Source organism: Aulostomus chinensis, chromosome 14, assembly GCF_037954235.1.
Source record: "Aulostomus chinensis isolate RoL2024-O1b breed Wild chromosome 14, RoL_Achi_v1.0, whole genome shotgun sequence".
In the NCBI taxonomy this organism is placed as follows: domain Eukaryota; kingdom Metazoa; phylum Chordata; class Actinopteri; order Syngnathiformes; family Aulostomidae; genus Aulostomus; species Aulostomus chinensis.
The window spans coordinates 16018617-16033694 of record NC_141333.1 but is presented as its reverse complement, the minus strand read 5'-3'; the positions used below and the strand labels follow the sequence as shown (position 1 = coordinate 16033694).

The window sequence follows — 15078 nt, the reverse complement described above, 5'->3', positions numbered from 1 at the left end:
GCTTCCCTTGAGGTGGACAAAATATGGTAGGAAATACAAATATAATTGTTTGAGTTGTTGAGAGTTATCAGAAGATCATTGTATGTGTGTGTTTAGTGAATACAGCTTGAATAAAAAGAGAAGACAACAGAAAGATAGAGGACCACTGTCACTTGAAAACGGATTCTCCACCATAACTGCAACAGCACATCAGTGGGCTCTGGACCATCTCGTAGGATAATTGTGTACTGTATTGTGATAAAGTAAACAAATTTGATCTTTGTCAACTTGCTTGATTATGAAGAAAAGTATGCACAAATGACTAATCATTCCAAAATGTGTATTTTTGTTTTCAAATACACAAACGGAAGCTAGTATACAAAGAAAAAACAAAAATAAAGTCATCTCTGGAACATTTCTGCAGTACTGCTGATGAAAATCATAAATTTGTTTTTATTAATTTGAGATGAATTTGAATGATGATGATGACAACGATGATGATGATGATGATGATGATGATGATGATGATGACGACGACAGCTGTTCCAAATGCATCTTAATTTATGATGTCATGTTGGATACCACCACCAAATGTTCCGTACAGGGGGTACAAACATCTGTTGGCCAGGACAACATTTATAAGGTACACAATTTAGCTCTTTGTTGTTAAGAAAACAGATGAAAGGTAGTCGCTGCTTTGTCACGATCGTTGGTCATCATCGTTATCTTCATTGATGGTGGTCTTAGTGTGGAAGACCCTAAGGACATTACTGGGCATCCAACTCAATGAGGCCCTTTCACTGCTTCTATTTTCTATTCTGGGACGAGGAGGAGGATGGGGACCACACTGCCAGGCTGGCTGACTGCTGTGGTCATGGAAAAACACACAACACGTTATCTAGTGATACGGCTACCTGTTGAGCTAAAGGGCTCAAGGGTGAAATGGCTTGATGACTCTGATTTAGGATCAGTTTGCCTTCTACGACGGCTGCGTAACACGAGTGAAGCAAACTTAGCTGAACGTGAATTAGAACATAGAGCAGAGGCTGACACGAGAGAACACTTAACCCTTTTACCAACATCAGACAAAGCCAGGAAACACAGTGACTACCTTGTTGCTTTTTCTTCCTCTCTCTCAACAGTCATGGATATCTGCGTTCTGTGGGTCAGCTCAGCTGCACTTTATCACTTAAAGCGGCCGCTGCGCCATTGTGAAAAATTAAAACCCCATTGATAACTGAATCTCCATCACTTAGCCTTTGCCAAGATAATAAACGATCATTGAAGAGACTGCTTCTCACTTAACGGGTCCTCAGGGAGTCCCCCCCCCCAATCGATTCCATCTGGTTCAGGCACTAATGTCAGTAACAGTCACTTCATCCTACAGTAGACAGCGTTAACAGTTCAAGTCATTATCGGTTTTGAGATGAGTTTGCTGCAAAGATTCAAGCTATTGTTTTTGTTGATGTCCTCTAAAAACATTCTTTTTAATGGGCTAAAATGAATCTTCATACGTAACAATGTGTTTTACTTACTGCAACAAGGGTGAGAAAAAGTTATAAATGAATGCGGAATCTGCACAGGAATTCATGTGTCATATATACAAAGCAACAAACATTCTCGCAGATGGAAAAAGACAAAATCAGCGAGTGTGAACGAGTCAGCGACGATCAGCACAACGGTGTCGCAGCTTCTGCAGCGATGCGTGGAAGGCTTCCTCCACCCATCCGCTTTAATGCGCTCCCAGGCAGCGTTGGATCATGGGAGCACAGTGCTTGATAGATACTGTGCATGGGAGCAAAAAAACAAAACAAAACAAAGGCTCGCTGCATAAATACTATAATTATCAGTTTGGACAAATATATGTGTGTTTAAGAACCCCCCCCCCCACACACACACACACACACACACACACACACTCACTGAAAAGTTGTCTTTATTGCTCCATAAAAATACTATCAAGGAATATATTTATGCCATGTTTTTTGGAATGTATAAAATAAGTTATATATCTTAATGCACAGTCTCAAAAATGATGAAAAACTCTTACTGCTCCTTCGTCTCACCTTCTTTTGTAGTTGCGTGTTGCTACATTTACTGGCCTGATGTGTTTCATGTCAATGAGGCAAGGCTTAATGTCAAGTTTTGTCTTATATTTAATATAAATGAATGGGCAATTGGTGGTTGTATTGTCTATGCATACTGCTCATCTGTTAATTGCATCACAAATTACTTTGTATGTGTGTGTGTGTGTGTGCGTGCGTGCGTGCGTGCGTGTGTGTGTGTGTTTACCTGGTTTAGTTGCCCTTTGAAGCATTTCAGTTCTTTTGGATCTTTTGTAGTACAAACAATATCAGAACCTCCAGTCCTCATAGGGACCAAAAACCAGTCATAATATAGTGCAGTTTAATATCTGAGTTCCTGGTTTAAGTTTGGATGGTGGTGTAAAAATGGAGATTAGGTTAATGTTAACGTCAGGCATTGATTGGTTAGAGTTAGGATTAGGTTTAGGGTTTGGGTTAGGTTGTCCACTATGAATGTTAGTAAATGGAATGTCCCAATAAGGATAGCTACGCAAAACTGTGTGTGTGTGTGTGTGTGTGTGTCTGTGTGTGTGCTAATACCCTAGTAAACTGCAGTGTGACAGGACATGTGGAGGGCAGCATCTGTCTGTTGATTCCAACCACACGTGTGTTCCAGTGATAAAGATGCTGGTGGATCTGATTGGAGCACCATGGGAACACAACAACACAACACATCATCTGCATCCCTGTTATTGCCATGGTTTGTCACATCTATAGGTTTACACGTTTCATACAGGGTGGGCAGCGTGGCTCAGAGGTAGAGTGGCCGTCTAGCAACTGAAAGGTCGCTGGTTCGATCCTCACGTCCCCCGGTGACCATGTCCAAGTATCCTTGAGCAAGATACTGAGCCCCTAGTTGCTCCTGATGGCCCTGCGACGGACTGGAAACTAGTCCATGTTGAACCTCGGCTCTCACCCAATGTCAGTTGGGATAGGCTCCAGCCCCCCCGTGACCCTTAAGCAGTAAGCCGTATAGAAAATGGATGGTTGTTTCATAGTGGTACTAGCACTGACCTTAAATGAATGGATCAGCTTACTGCTCAAGTGGGTTAGAATTCTAAAAATCCAAAGTTTGGTTCTTTGGTGGGTCACCATTGTGATGTAGCACAAAATCAAACAATATATTTTCATTATCATGATGAAAAAGAATGGAAAAAAATCCAAGGAATCTCCAAATCCTCCCAAGTAGACATGACACTTCATCAAAAACAAAAAAACGCAGAACAATACTTTAACAGTCTTTCCAGTTTTCACATGTAACGATTCTGTGTGAAGGCAGCTGTCATAAATAGGCATCAAAAGAGGATCTTTTGCCGTTGGTGTCCAATAAAAAGTGGGTTGAACATATGAGAAAGAAAAACACCATGTGCCTCGCCCGTTCTCCCACAGCTACCAATAGCTGGTAATGGACCCTTCTGTTAAGAGTACTAAGAGCCATTAAACCAACACAGCAGTCTGGCTAGGCAACAGTCTCGGTGAGAAGCTATTTATTTGGACGTGTCTATTTGTAGTTTTCCCTGGAGAACTACAGACTGAACATGATGCTTTAGCGGGACCTGTTTTTCCTCTCATCCTCATTTTGCAGCGTCGTAACACGGTCAAGGATGAAATAGCTTTTTTCAGCCAAATCCGGAGATGTTCATGTTTGGACTACTGTGATCGAGTGTGGATGCTTTTTTCGTTTCTTTCTTCTTCTTTTTTTTTAATTTGGAAAGTCCTCATGAGATGTGAAAAAATATAGTTATATTAGCTTAAAATTCTGTTAAATTTGTAAGGAAATGTCTGCTTTTTACTCCCTCTTTCAAACAATATTGAAACATCAGGAGAGTAACGACAGAGACGACTGTCTTCATTATTGTTTTACGAATAATGCTAACGTCTTCCTCTGTTTCTTTACTCAATGTCATGTTCTCTCATCATCTCTGGGTTAGTCTTGTATTATCATTCCAGTTTTACAGGAGTAGCTGCGGGGCGTCACGCTTTTGACACTTGGACACGCAAATTTGTTGCTTGCAATTACGATATAATTACATTATATCATTAGAAAAATGACTCATATCTCAGTGTAGTTTCCCTCATCTTTCTGTTTCTCCCAGAATGCAGTTTATTCACAGTAATGACTTTCTCGTCTGGGTTTACTTTGTGCTGCTGAGGAGCAGGGTAACAGATGAATGCTCTGTGTTAACGCTTGAATCTAAATCAAGTTTTTTTTTTTGTATTTTCTGTTAAAGATTCTCCTGAGTGTGTGGTCTGAGAAGACTTTTAACAGTTGACTAGGGCGGTGCAATAATACAGTGATATTTTCACGAGACTGTATTAATATTCTATTATCGTATTATTATTATTATCGTATGATAGTATCATATTGGGACCCTCTGCTTATGGCAGCTGTATTTCAGATGATGTTTAGCAAAGCAAGCTGTGTGTAAAGCTCTAGATTGAAATTTGCAATAAATTCCGTAGTTTTCGCAGTATTTACCATATCTTATCGCACTGTATCGTATTGTATTGTGTTGTATATCCTATCGTTTATTGTATTGCGTATTGTATCGTGTATCATAGGGCTGCACGGTGGTGCAGTGGTTAGCACTGTGGCTTCACAGCAAGAAGGTTCCGGGTTCGAGTCCCGGCTCGGCCACGGGATCTTTCTGTGTGGAGTCTGCATGTTCTCCCTGTTCCTGTGTGGGTTCTCTCTGGTACTCCAGCTTCCTCCCACAGTCCAAAGACATCAAGAGGGGACGAGGCTGATTGATACTCTAAATTGACTGTAGGTGTGCCGCTGGGATAGGCTCCAGCCCCCCCGCGACCCTTAACAGGAATATGCGGAAGAAGATGGATGGATGGACAGATGGACGGATGGATTATATACAGCACCAATGTGGTGCAGTGCTTGAGGCTATAGAATTGGAGTTTGTACGGTAGATGTGTATCGCTGGTTTTACTGTCATGTTTTAGGGTTATTCTCAGACAAGCACAAGCACACACAAACGCACTCACACAGCCAGAGTCATTTACAACACACACAAACACCAAATGTGTTGTCTCAGCGAGCATTCACACACTCTCATTCCCTCTAATTCAAACGCTGAGGGCAGTCTTAACAGGTGCAGGCATGTGGAAATTCAACCATGCGACCGCAGTAGGAGACACAACACACACTCAAACACATACTAAACAAGAAGCAAGCGTGGGGAGGTAACAAAAGGGATTTAAAGCAGCCAATCACATGCGCGCTCACACTTGGTCACAAATAAATGGGCACGGTAAAAAAGAAGAGTTTCCTCTATAATTATCTGCATTGCAAACATTCCTTCACTACTAGTGTTTTTTTCCCCCTTCTTCCTTTCTTTCTTTCTTTCTTCAATCCTCTTCCGTCAATGTTCCAGCTTGCAGGGAGCAGTGGGATTGCACTGGCACGCTTGAGCTTGCTCATCCTAGTGTGAATGTGTGTGACAGAGGGTGAGAGATGGAGAGACTGAGCTGGAGGAGGGGTGGCAGTTCTGTTGCTCAGTCACATGGGCATCCACGAGAGGAGCTTGGCTATCAGTTCAGCTGCATACACTCGCGACTCAAGCTGCCGAGATGCTCTACCGCTCCTGTGCGACGCTTCAGCTGATATCGCGTTCCAGCCGCACAGAAATCCGAGCCTTCAGAGATTCTACTAGAAATTCACGTTTCACCATCCTCTTTGTAGTTATTGTGACTGAAATTCATAGCATGTCTTACCAGCTCTTTGAGACAAAAAAACAACAACACTGAAAACACCATTCTTGTAAAGGTGCCAGCATCTAGAGTCTTCATGAAAAGAGAAGATGATGGTAATACTAAGATTATCACGAGGGGCTTCCAACCACATTGTCAGCTGCTAATTAAAAGATGTGAAAAACAAATGCACAATATAAGCTATTCAAACTAAGGAATATTCATGAGATTAAAAACGCTGGCACGGAGTCGTCAACAGAGACCAGTGAGATTACACGCTCACACGCACACACACGCGCGCGCACACACACACACACACACACAAACACAAACAGCAAGTCATTGAATGCAGAATAATGCTTTTTGTAATACAATCACAACATCCCCTTATACTTGCAGTATTACAATATCCTGTCTCTGACTCACAGGGTCAAATAAAAAGGTTCTTTTCTCTGCACGAAATAATGCAATACTTTATTACCAATTCGGTACGAAAATAATCCTCGTATATCAAAATGAACGTTTCGAGAGTTTGATTGTAAACTGGCAACAGGGCTCCACAAGGACATTTAACTGACTGATATTGTGATTAGTAATATTTTGATATGATTCGCGATATTAGAGGTAATGCTCATTTTTACATCATTATTTTCATTTACATTAAAAAAAAACCCATTCAAGTGATAATGGTATTATTTTTGTGGGGTTCTGTCAAACAAAGAACATGATGTGTTGCCAGGAAATTGCTGCAGCACCACAATATTTAGTTTAAAATGGCGTTTTGATACAATTAACCCTTTAAGAAATATCGCACTTCTTGCTGGAGATCACGTTGCCATTTCTGACGAATTTGGATAAATTGCCCATCCCTACATAGAAATACTCTTCCAGCCACACGCAAGAATCTCCGCTCAACCTTTACAGGCAAAAACAGTCAATCGACCGAAGCAGTTGTAGTCTGGGTTTATCTGCAAGTCAGCGTCCGTCTGGCCACAGATCATTTGTGAGCCAGGATACTTTAAATCTCAGTCATGCCGTTGTTCGTTTGCTAGTGGGTGGTGTGTGTGTGTGTGTGTGTGTGTGTGTGTGTGTGTGTGTGCAGTTCTAGAGGACAGCCCCACACAGATATACATCTTCTTTGAAGCGGATCAGCCGTTAGCCACACACATCACTAACATCACGATCAGAGCCAGACCCTCTTTTTCTCTCTCACTCCCACTAGGCACGTCCTACTCTCTGTATCCTTCCACTCTTCCGTCGGCTATTTCTATCTTCCCTCGTTCCTGTCCTCCGCAGTCATGTGAGCATTTCTATGAGGAGCGCCATACATCCGTAATTATACATCTATTTCAGGCCTTGCCGGTGAAAACAGCGCTCTTGATAACCCATCTCTGCTGCTGACATCCTGTCATTAGAGAACCCAGCAGACGTCGCGCCCCTCCGATTTGTTAGATTGCCACATCTCATGTGTGCTGTTGCATTTGTAAGTGTCTTGATGGAGTACAGTTGAGTTTGGATCATATTAGATCAGAATACTTCCAACATTAACTTGAAGGGTTTTTACATGTAATATACTGTAACACAGTAATACAGTGCATGAGCTGTTTTGCTTTTAACCGAAAAAAAGCACCTTCGATTGGACTTATTTTTTGACCATAGACGGACATTGATTGCGTTGCATATTCCTGCTCTTCTTACTGACCAACTAAGTCGACTGACTCAATGAAGTATTTCTTTTTATCTCTCGTTGTATAAAAATGCATGAAAACCCACTGTGCACATGGTTTTAAATTGTTTTCTTTTTTTTTTTAATCTGACATCACTCCTGCAGGTCCTCCGGCTGACATGTCCCTACCTGTGTTTGAAATTATAGCGTAACGTTGGACCGCTTTGTCTCTTCGACTCGTTTCATCTTTGTCACATCTGATGATGCTGAGTTATAGAACCTGTCCATCTTCTCTTTCTGGCTTTCAGACGCTGCTGCTCGGAAAGCCTTCATCACCGAGGTGAGGGTTTTAATTCTGCACCACGTTTTGTTGGATTCGTCTAAAAATATTAATGAAACCAACTATTCCTCAAAGGGGTTGATCAGAGGATTTTGCTCGGTATCTTTGCCAGACGCCGTGACTCATATAATCTTAATCCTCCCCAGTTCGATAAATCCTGTCCATCTGGCACTGCTGCATCAACGCTATAGCAACTAATTAAAAGAATTACACAATTTATATACATTGAATCCACGGGGGATATTTAATTAAAAAGCACACACACACACACACACACACACAGTTTAACACACATTGTAAAGCAGATTGAATTAAAAACTGAGCAAGCAGGCGTCACGCCGTGTTCAGTTTGTTCCAAAGTTCCTTCAAAATAGAGGAAGCAGCTCAAAATGACAACTTTATAGCACCGTTCATCAAAACCTTTTTTATTTAATGAATTACTGTTAATTGGGGCGGCATGGCTCAGAGGTGGAATGGCCGTCTAGCAACCTCGGCCAGAGGTCGCTGGTCCGATCCTCACTTCCCCCGGTGACCATGTCCAAGTATCCTTGAGCAAGATACTGAACCCCTACTTGCTCCTGATGGCCCTGCGATGGACTGGCAACCCGTCCAGGGTGAACCCCGCCTCTCGCCCAGTGTCATCTGGGATAGGTTCATGCTCCCCGCCTAACGGATAAGCAGTATAGAAAATGGATGGATGGAATTACTGTTAATGAACAGATGCAAACCTCCCTGTGCACTTGAATCAAAAGGTCTCTCTCTCTGATCAGATGCCCTCGTCCTCCGGCCTGCCCGGTCAGGGGAAGAAGATCGGTCACAGAGGGGTGGATGCATCAGGAGAAACTACTTACAAGAAGGTAGAGGCTTGTATTTTCAGTTTGGATACATGCCAACACCTGGGATTTTCATCATGAAGAATATTAATCACTGTCTCCCCACTCATCCCCCCTGCTGCAGACCACATCCTCAGCCTTGAAAGGTGCCATCCAGCTGGGCATCGGTTACACAGTGGGCAACCTGAGCTCCAAGCCTGAGAGGGATGTGTTGATGCAGGACTTCTACGTGGTGGAAAGCATCTTCTTCCCCAGGTTTCTAACATATATTACTCCATTTAATATATCATTTCTGTATACTGCAGGAGTAAATATTCATATTGACCTCTCTGTTGTTGTTCTGCACTACAGTGAAGGGAGCAACCTCACCCCAGCTCATCATTTCCCAGACTTCCGCTTCAAAACATACGCTCCTGTTGCGTTCCGCTACTTCCGAGAACTGTTTGGCATCAGGCCAGACGATTATCTGGTAAGATTCAATCACTCACTCATGGCTGTGTGTATGTGTGTGTGTGTGTCTGTAGTTTCTACATTTGATTAAATCAACATGACCAGATGGATGGCGTCAGGAAAACTTGTGTTTAAATCCGTGCTAGGATTCTATCCGAAGGTAATTGAGTAATCAGTAGAGTGCAAGAGAGAGAGAGAGAGCGATGAAAGGAGGTACAGAACTAACGGTCAGAGCAAGAAAATAAAACACACACAGGACAAACATAAATTTAGAGATTGCAAATGAAAAAGGGGGTGGTAGGAAAGAGCCGTTTGGAAGAATGAAAGCTTGAGAAGGATAAAGGTTGTTTGAGGAGAGGGACGGCAGCTCTGCAGCCTGTCAGCTCCCGTCATCACGGCAGGCCTGGAGGCAGTGTGATTCACTGCTCCACCCTGAGCAGTCCAGCAGCATACACAAACACTGCTTGGTCAGCGTTTATGTGTGTCCCACGTGCACTTATTTTTAATGCATCAGTATTCCAAACACGTGGCCACAACGCACACATACACGCACGCACACACACACACACACACGCGCGCGCGTGCGCGCGCGCACACACTTGCATGGTTTCCTTCCCCTTCTCTGCTCCCTCATCATCATGTGTCTGGATGTGTCATCTGGGTACCTGCATGTTGTTATTGTTGTTGATTCCCCCCCCCCCCGTTAAACCGGTCTCTTTAATGTAAAAAAAAAAAAAAAAGACAATTCAGAAGATGAAGACTAAAGTCGCTCGTGCATTTTTTTCCCCAGTTCTTTTCTAAAAAGTAAAAAAAGAATTACATAGTCTAGTGGAACAGCCAGGGGGCGCTATGTAGATCAGACTAATGTATTTTAGGGTTCTTACAGTCATGAAAAACCTTTCAAGGAATCTGAAAATAGCGGTTGCTTCATCAGAACACTTAACTTGTGATTCGTTTTTGCGAGATAAACACTGTACTCTGCACCTCCTTTATCTACTTTGCCTGGAATTAAAACAAGAAAAAAAGTCATTCAGATTAGATCCAATCCTCAGAGTATTCCATGCAAACCAAATCTCCAAATGTGTTTGACACACTTTTCATGGATCCCAACAGGCTTTTGTTAAAATTTCAGATGTATTAATACTTTTCACTGCTCATGCAGATGACATCAGATAATATGAGGTTGTTGGTGAACTGTATCCACAGTCAATGTCACTCGCAAAAGCTTGTTGCCGCTGTGGTACCATCAGCTCTTGGTACCATCATACCTGTTGTTAGAGATTTCCACTTGGATCAGGGATCATCACTGGGATCCAGCTGATCCTTCATCCAGATCTCTGCAGCAGTAATAGTAGAAGTACAGCAGGGCCTTTGTTTTTTCTTCACCTTCTCACAGGAGATCAGTGCACTTTTCCCTGCAAGTCCTAAAGAGGCTCTCGGTTCCATCGCTCATTCATGCGTAACAGGTTTGGTATGCGCGCTGCTTTGGGTGTAACCGGGATTTGGGGTGGAATCCAGAGGAGAAGGCAGGTAATTGTTTACAACAAGTTTCCTGAACTGCAGCAGGAAGCAAAAAAAAACCAACCCTCCACACAAGCGGAGCAAAGTAAGCCCTTCATGGCTGCAAGGGTTCTGTCCCTTCCTTTCTCTCAGCTGTGGTTTTTGATGTAAAATGCAAAAATGTCAGACTCTTCCGAAAGGGATGTTTGGGGGCGGGGGGGGGGGGGGGGGGCAAATACAGAAAGAGCATTAGCCGATGCAAGGCAGATGCATTGTCATCCCCTACAAAAATGGCGTAAGCTCCAGAGAGAGAGTGAGGAATGGGGGGGGGGGGGGGGGTGGGGTGGGGGGATGGGTAGGCTGGCTGGCTGCTCTGCAGGAAACTGATGTGTGTATTAAAGCTTGATTTTTAGAGCTGCCATCTTGGTGGGTCCAATGTGTGTTTGTGTGTGTGTGTGTGTGTGTGTGTGTGTGTGTGTGTGTGTGTGTGTGTGTGTGTGTGTGTGTGTGTGTGTGTGTGTGTTGGGGTTGGTGGGGGGTCTTGTAGGGCAAAGCAGGGAGAGTGCGTCAGTGTGTGTGTGTGTGTGTCTCTCACCTTCTTTTACCTTCATCATTAATTGCCTCTCACTTTCCTGCTGCAGCATTTATTTATGAGCGTGCTCTACTTTTTATGTTCCTCGGTGATCAAGCGTGCTTGCTGTTTTGTTTTTTGAGGTATTTTATTGGTTGCATTCCATATAATGTCCTGTGTGTGTGTGTATGTATGTATATATATATATATGTATGTATGTGTGTGTGTGTATATATATATATGTGTATATATACTGTATGTATATATTTTTGTAGTATGTATATGTATATATATATGTATGTATGTATGTATGTACACACACATATACATATATACATATATATACATACACACATATAAATATATAAGATATACAGATATACATTTTTGAATCAACTCCAATGTATATACAACATCTAGACACAGTTGAAATGATCAACAATTTGATGAAATGCAAAAATCTGACATGAATCTACACGAGCTCTTTGTGAAAGATTTATTGCGTAATCCTAAATCCTTCGCTATTTTTTGAGGAAACGAAGAGAAGATACATCAGAAGTGCGATAGCATATCACTATGAATCATCAGCTGTAGGGAGTTACACGGTGAAGAGTTACTATTTCATGTTGTAATAATTTGCCCTCCTAGTTTCTCTCAAGGGATGCATTTACATGGATTGCAGTAATCTAAAATCCTGGTTTTAATCTGCCTGAGAAAGTACCTGGATTAAGCAATTTACACGGATCGCTCGGGAAAAGTTGTTCAAAAGAGTTCCACTACGATTATGAATTTAGCTTTACACGAGATCCAATTCACAGCTTTCAGTGTTTGTTCCCAAAAATAACAAAACATCGTGAGAATCAGCTCTGGGAAAACATGCTCTACTAAACTGGATCGTAGCATACAGATGAAATGTTTTTCTACCTGTGTTTGTTCTTGCAGTACTCCCTTTGTAACGAGCCACTGATCGAGCTGTCCAATCCTGGAGCGAGTGGTTCCGTCTTCTATCTCACAAAAGACGACGAGTTCATCATCAAGACCGTCATGCACAAAGAGGCTGAATTCTTACAGAAGCTGCTGCCTGGATACTACATGGTGAGTCACGACTCTGTGTGTGTGTGTGTGTGTGTGTGTGTGTAGTTTACATATTGCCCAAGTGGGAAAGTTAGGACTTTTATTACAACTTCATGCATCAGTCTTCTGTCAGATTTCAGTTAAAGCTAAGTAGGAAATCAAACAGCCTCCTTGTGGCACTGTAACAATCACACGAAGAGAATACGACATGATGAGGAAATGGTACTCACCCATACATGTACTGTTGTTGATCACATCCAAAATAACACGTCTGCCTTGACACCATGGGATGAGAATAGCACATACAAGTAGAGGAGTTACTTTCGCGCCATTCTGTCACAACGTGCTCTAAAGGCATCGCGTGACACGCAGTCAAATACAGTCGCATGCGGCTGCAGCTGCGCTCCGCTGGCACGTTGCCCTCTCATTCATCCATATGCAGTCGTAGGAGGACTGGAAGAAAAAAAATGAAAAAAACGAGGTAGAAAATTTAATTCTGTCTGTTCAAGGTGAAATTTCTCAGTTTCCCAAGAGCAGATGAAGATTCAGCTGTTGATGCATGAACAGGAGAAACTCCTTGTATGGAAACAATATCCTCAGTATCAGTCTGGCTCATTGTTCTGTTAAAAGCTACATTTTTCCCCCTGTCCTCCACCTACTTTTGGATACCGGTGAAGAGGATCAGTCGCAGGTTTTAGTACATTCAAGGTGACGTGAACATAGATGCTGAGAGGATAGAATGGCTGCCTGCGCAGAAGGTCCAGGTCATGTATCCCAGCATGAAGATGCTTCTACCGTCACATTTAGATTTAAATGCCAACCTCGTCTGATGTTCCTGTTTTGAGTGATATTTTTAGATCTGATGTTTATGTAAGACTTTCCAAGCGTGATAACCTTCTCTTATAAAGTAGACATAACAGTCTTCTCAGGCTAGAAAACCTTAGGACATGTGGTTTCATAAGAGACTGGCCCGTGTATTTCAATAACCCCCACCCCTTCGGACAGAACATTATTTCCCCAACAGTCCCTCCCTCCCCCTCTCCTTTCTCCAGGCTCCATCTGACTGGACTCCCCCAGCAACAGCTCCATGTATGACCATAGTCCAACTTCTGCAGTTCGAGGCTCACGGCCGTGTGTTTTTTTTATGTGTTGAGGTTGAAAACCACTGCAGGAATTAATTGAATCACGTGGAACATTTGACTTCTCCATCTTCCGGTGGTGTTTTGGTAGGATTTTTCCAGGTGTTGTCAGTCTACTTCAGCGGCTTCGTGAAAGTAGTCAGTCTCACGTGTGTATGCGTGTGTGTGTGCGTGCGTGCGCGTGTGCGTGTGCGTGTGTGTGTGTATGTGTGTGTGCGCGTAGCCTGAAGCGAGAGCAGGCGATCTTTGCTGACAGAATGACACAGACAGGCAGGTCAAACTCACATCCAGGTCAGGCCAGACTGAATTTACACAGAATCCCAGACAACATAGAGATGTTGCACTGCCTGGTGGAGACGTGCAGGCAGCCATTGGTGGAGCTCCACATGTCTTCTCCAGCTGACTGGCTCTGGGCAGCATACAGATCACCGTGATGTAACCACTTCTCTTCCTTCTTTTTTTTTTTTTTTTTGGTCCTTATTCTAGTTTCCCCTCTTTATGTGCTTTTTCTATCCATCCGCATATTTCTGTGTCTTGTCACTCTTCCTGCTGTCACTTTAGGTTTTGTTTTTGTTTTGCTTTTATCTGCCTTGTGTTTTAATCCGCCCTTTTTCTTTCACGCTCATGTTTGTTCCTCTCCTCCCTCTCACGTGTCTGCGTTGTTAGCTCGTCACCGCTCTGGCCTCTTAACATTGACAGAAGGGTCGTGCGTGGCTGAGGGCAGAGGATGCTCTTTCTCTCTCTCTCTCTCTCTCTCTCTCTCTATCTTTCATGTGAGGTTCATTTGCCAACACTCAACACAATACTGAACCTTTAAGCCACACTTCCATATTCAGCCTTCATCTCTCTCTCTTTCTCTCTCTCTCCTCCTCCTTTCATCATTTCTGCTCCTGGTTGTTGTGTGTTATCGCTATCACTATAAATGGACCAAGGTTCTCTCTCTCTCTCTCTCTCTCTCTCTCTCTCTCTCTCTCTCGCTCTCTCTCTCCACTCTCATATCTCTAATGGGACTTTACTGGCTAAGGTCCCAAAGTCAAAGCAGGTTTTTCACAGAGCAGCCAGTCCAACTAACCTCATTTGGTCAGAGGGACGACTGAAATATTCAGCCCAGATTGGTGACGTTTGCAGAGAATTTTTGAGGAGAGGCAGAAAAATGTAAAATCAACAGAGAAGTATTTCCTAAAATGTTATTCAAAATATTTCTTCTCATTTTGTTGTTACATTCCGATCGGCCAAAAAGTTGTTACTGTGTATATATCGTGATTGTGGTTTATACCATGTTAACAAACACTTAATGAGGTCTGTGACAGTTTTTTTTTTTTTAACTAATAATTATCTTCATTTATATTATTCTGCCAAACTTTTCATTAAAATGTTTCCCCGGTAAACCAATAAAATAAGGAATTATAGAAATATTTAAAAAATTGCAGTTTAATTTTTGAAATACAACATTGCTCTCGTGTTGCTCGTGTTCCTCCTTTTTTTCTGCTGAGGTGACATTGGACCCACACCAGGTAGACTTGGGGTGTTAAAGTCTTTATAAATATACTCTATATGAATAAAATGTTCCAATTAGAATTTTTTTTTTAAAAGAATTTTAAGTCATGTTTCTGGGTGTGTTATTTGGGTGTTTTTGCGTGACAAAAAGATATTTTTTGCACTTTAAATCCATCGATTTTCCAAAAAAATGTTGGCTATATCGTGTTCTTATGAGAAAATTCGATCATTTAATTTTTGGGG

At 42.4% G+C, this 15078-nt stretch overlaps 1 protein-coding gene across 6 annotated transcripts in view; it reads left to right on the top strand.

Moving 5' to 3' along the window:
* Positions 1-15078, top strand: part of pip5k1ca (phosphatidylinositol-4-phosphate 5-kinase, type I, gamma a) — a 43063-nt gene that overhangs the window by 10283 nt on the left and 17702 nt on the right. For all 6 annotated transcript variants that reach the window (XM_086223368.1, XM_086223367.1, XM_086223369.1 and 3 more), the window contains exons 2-6: positions 7740-7771; positions 8542-8628; positions 8729-8859; positions 8956-9073; positions 12068-12220. In XM_086223368.1, coding sequence (XP_086079494.1) covers positions 7740-7771; positions 8542-8628; positions 8729-8859; positions 8956-9073; positions 12068-12220 — 521 coding nt within the window. The remainder of the gene's footprint in view (positions 1-7739; positions 7772-8541; positions 8629-8728; positions 8860-8955; positions 9074-12067; positions 12221-15078) is intronic.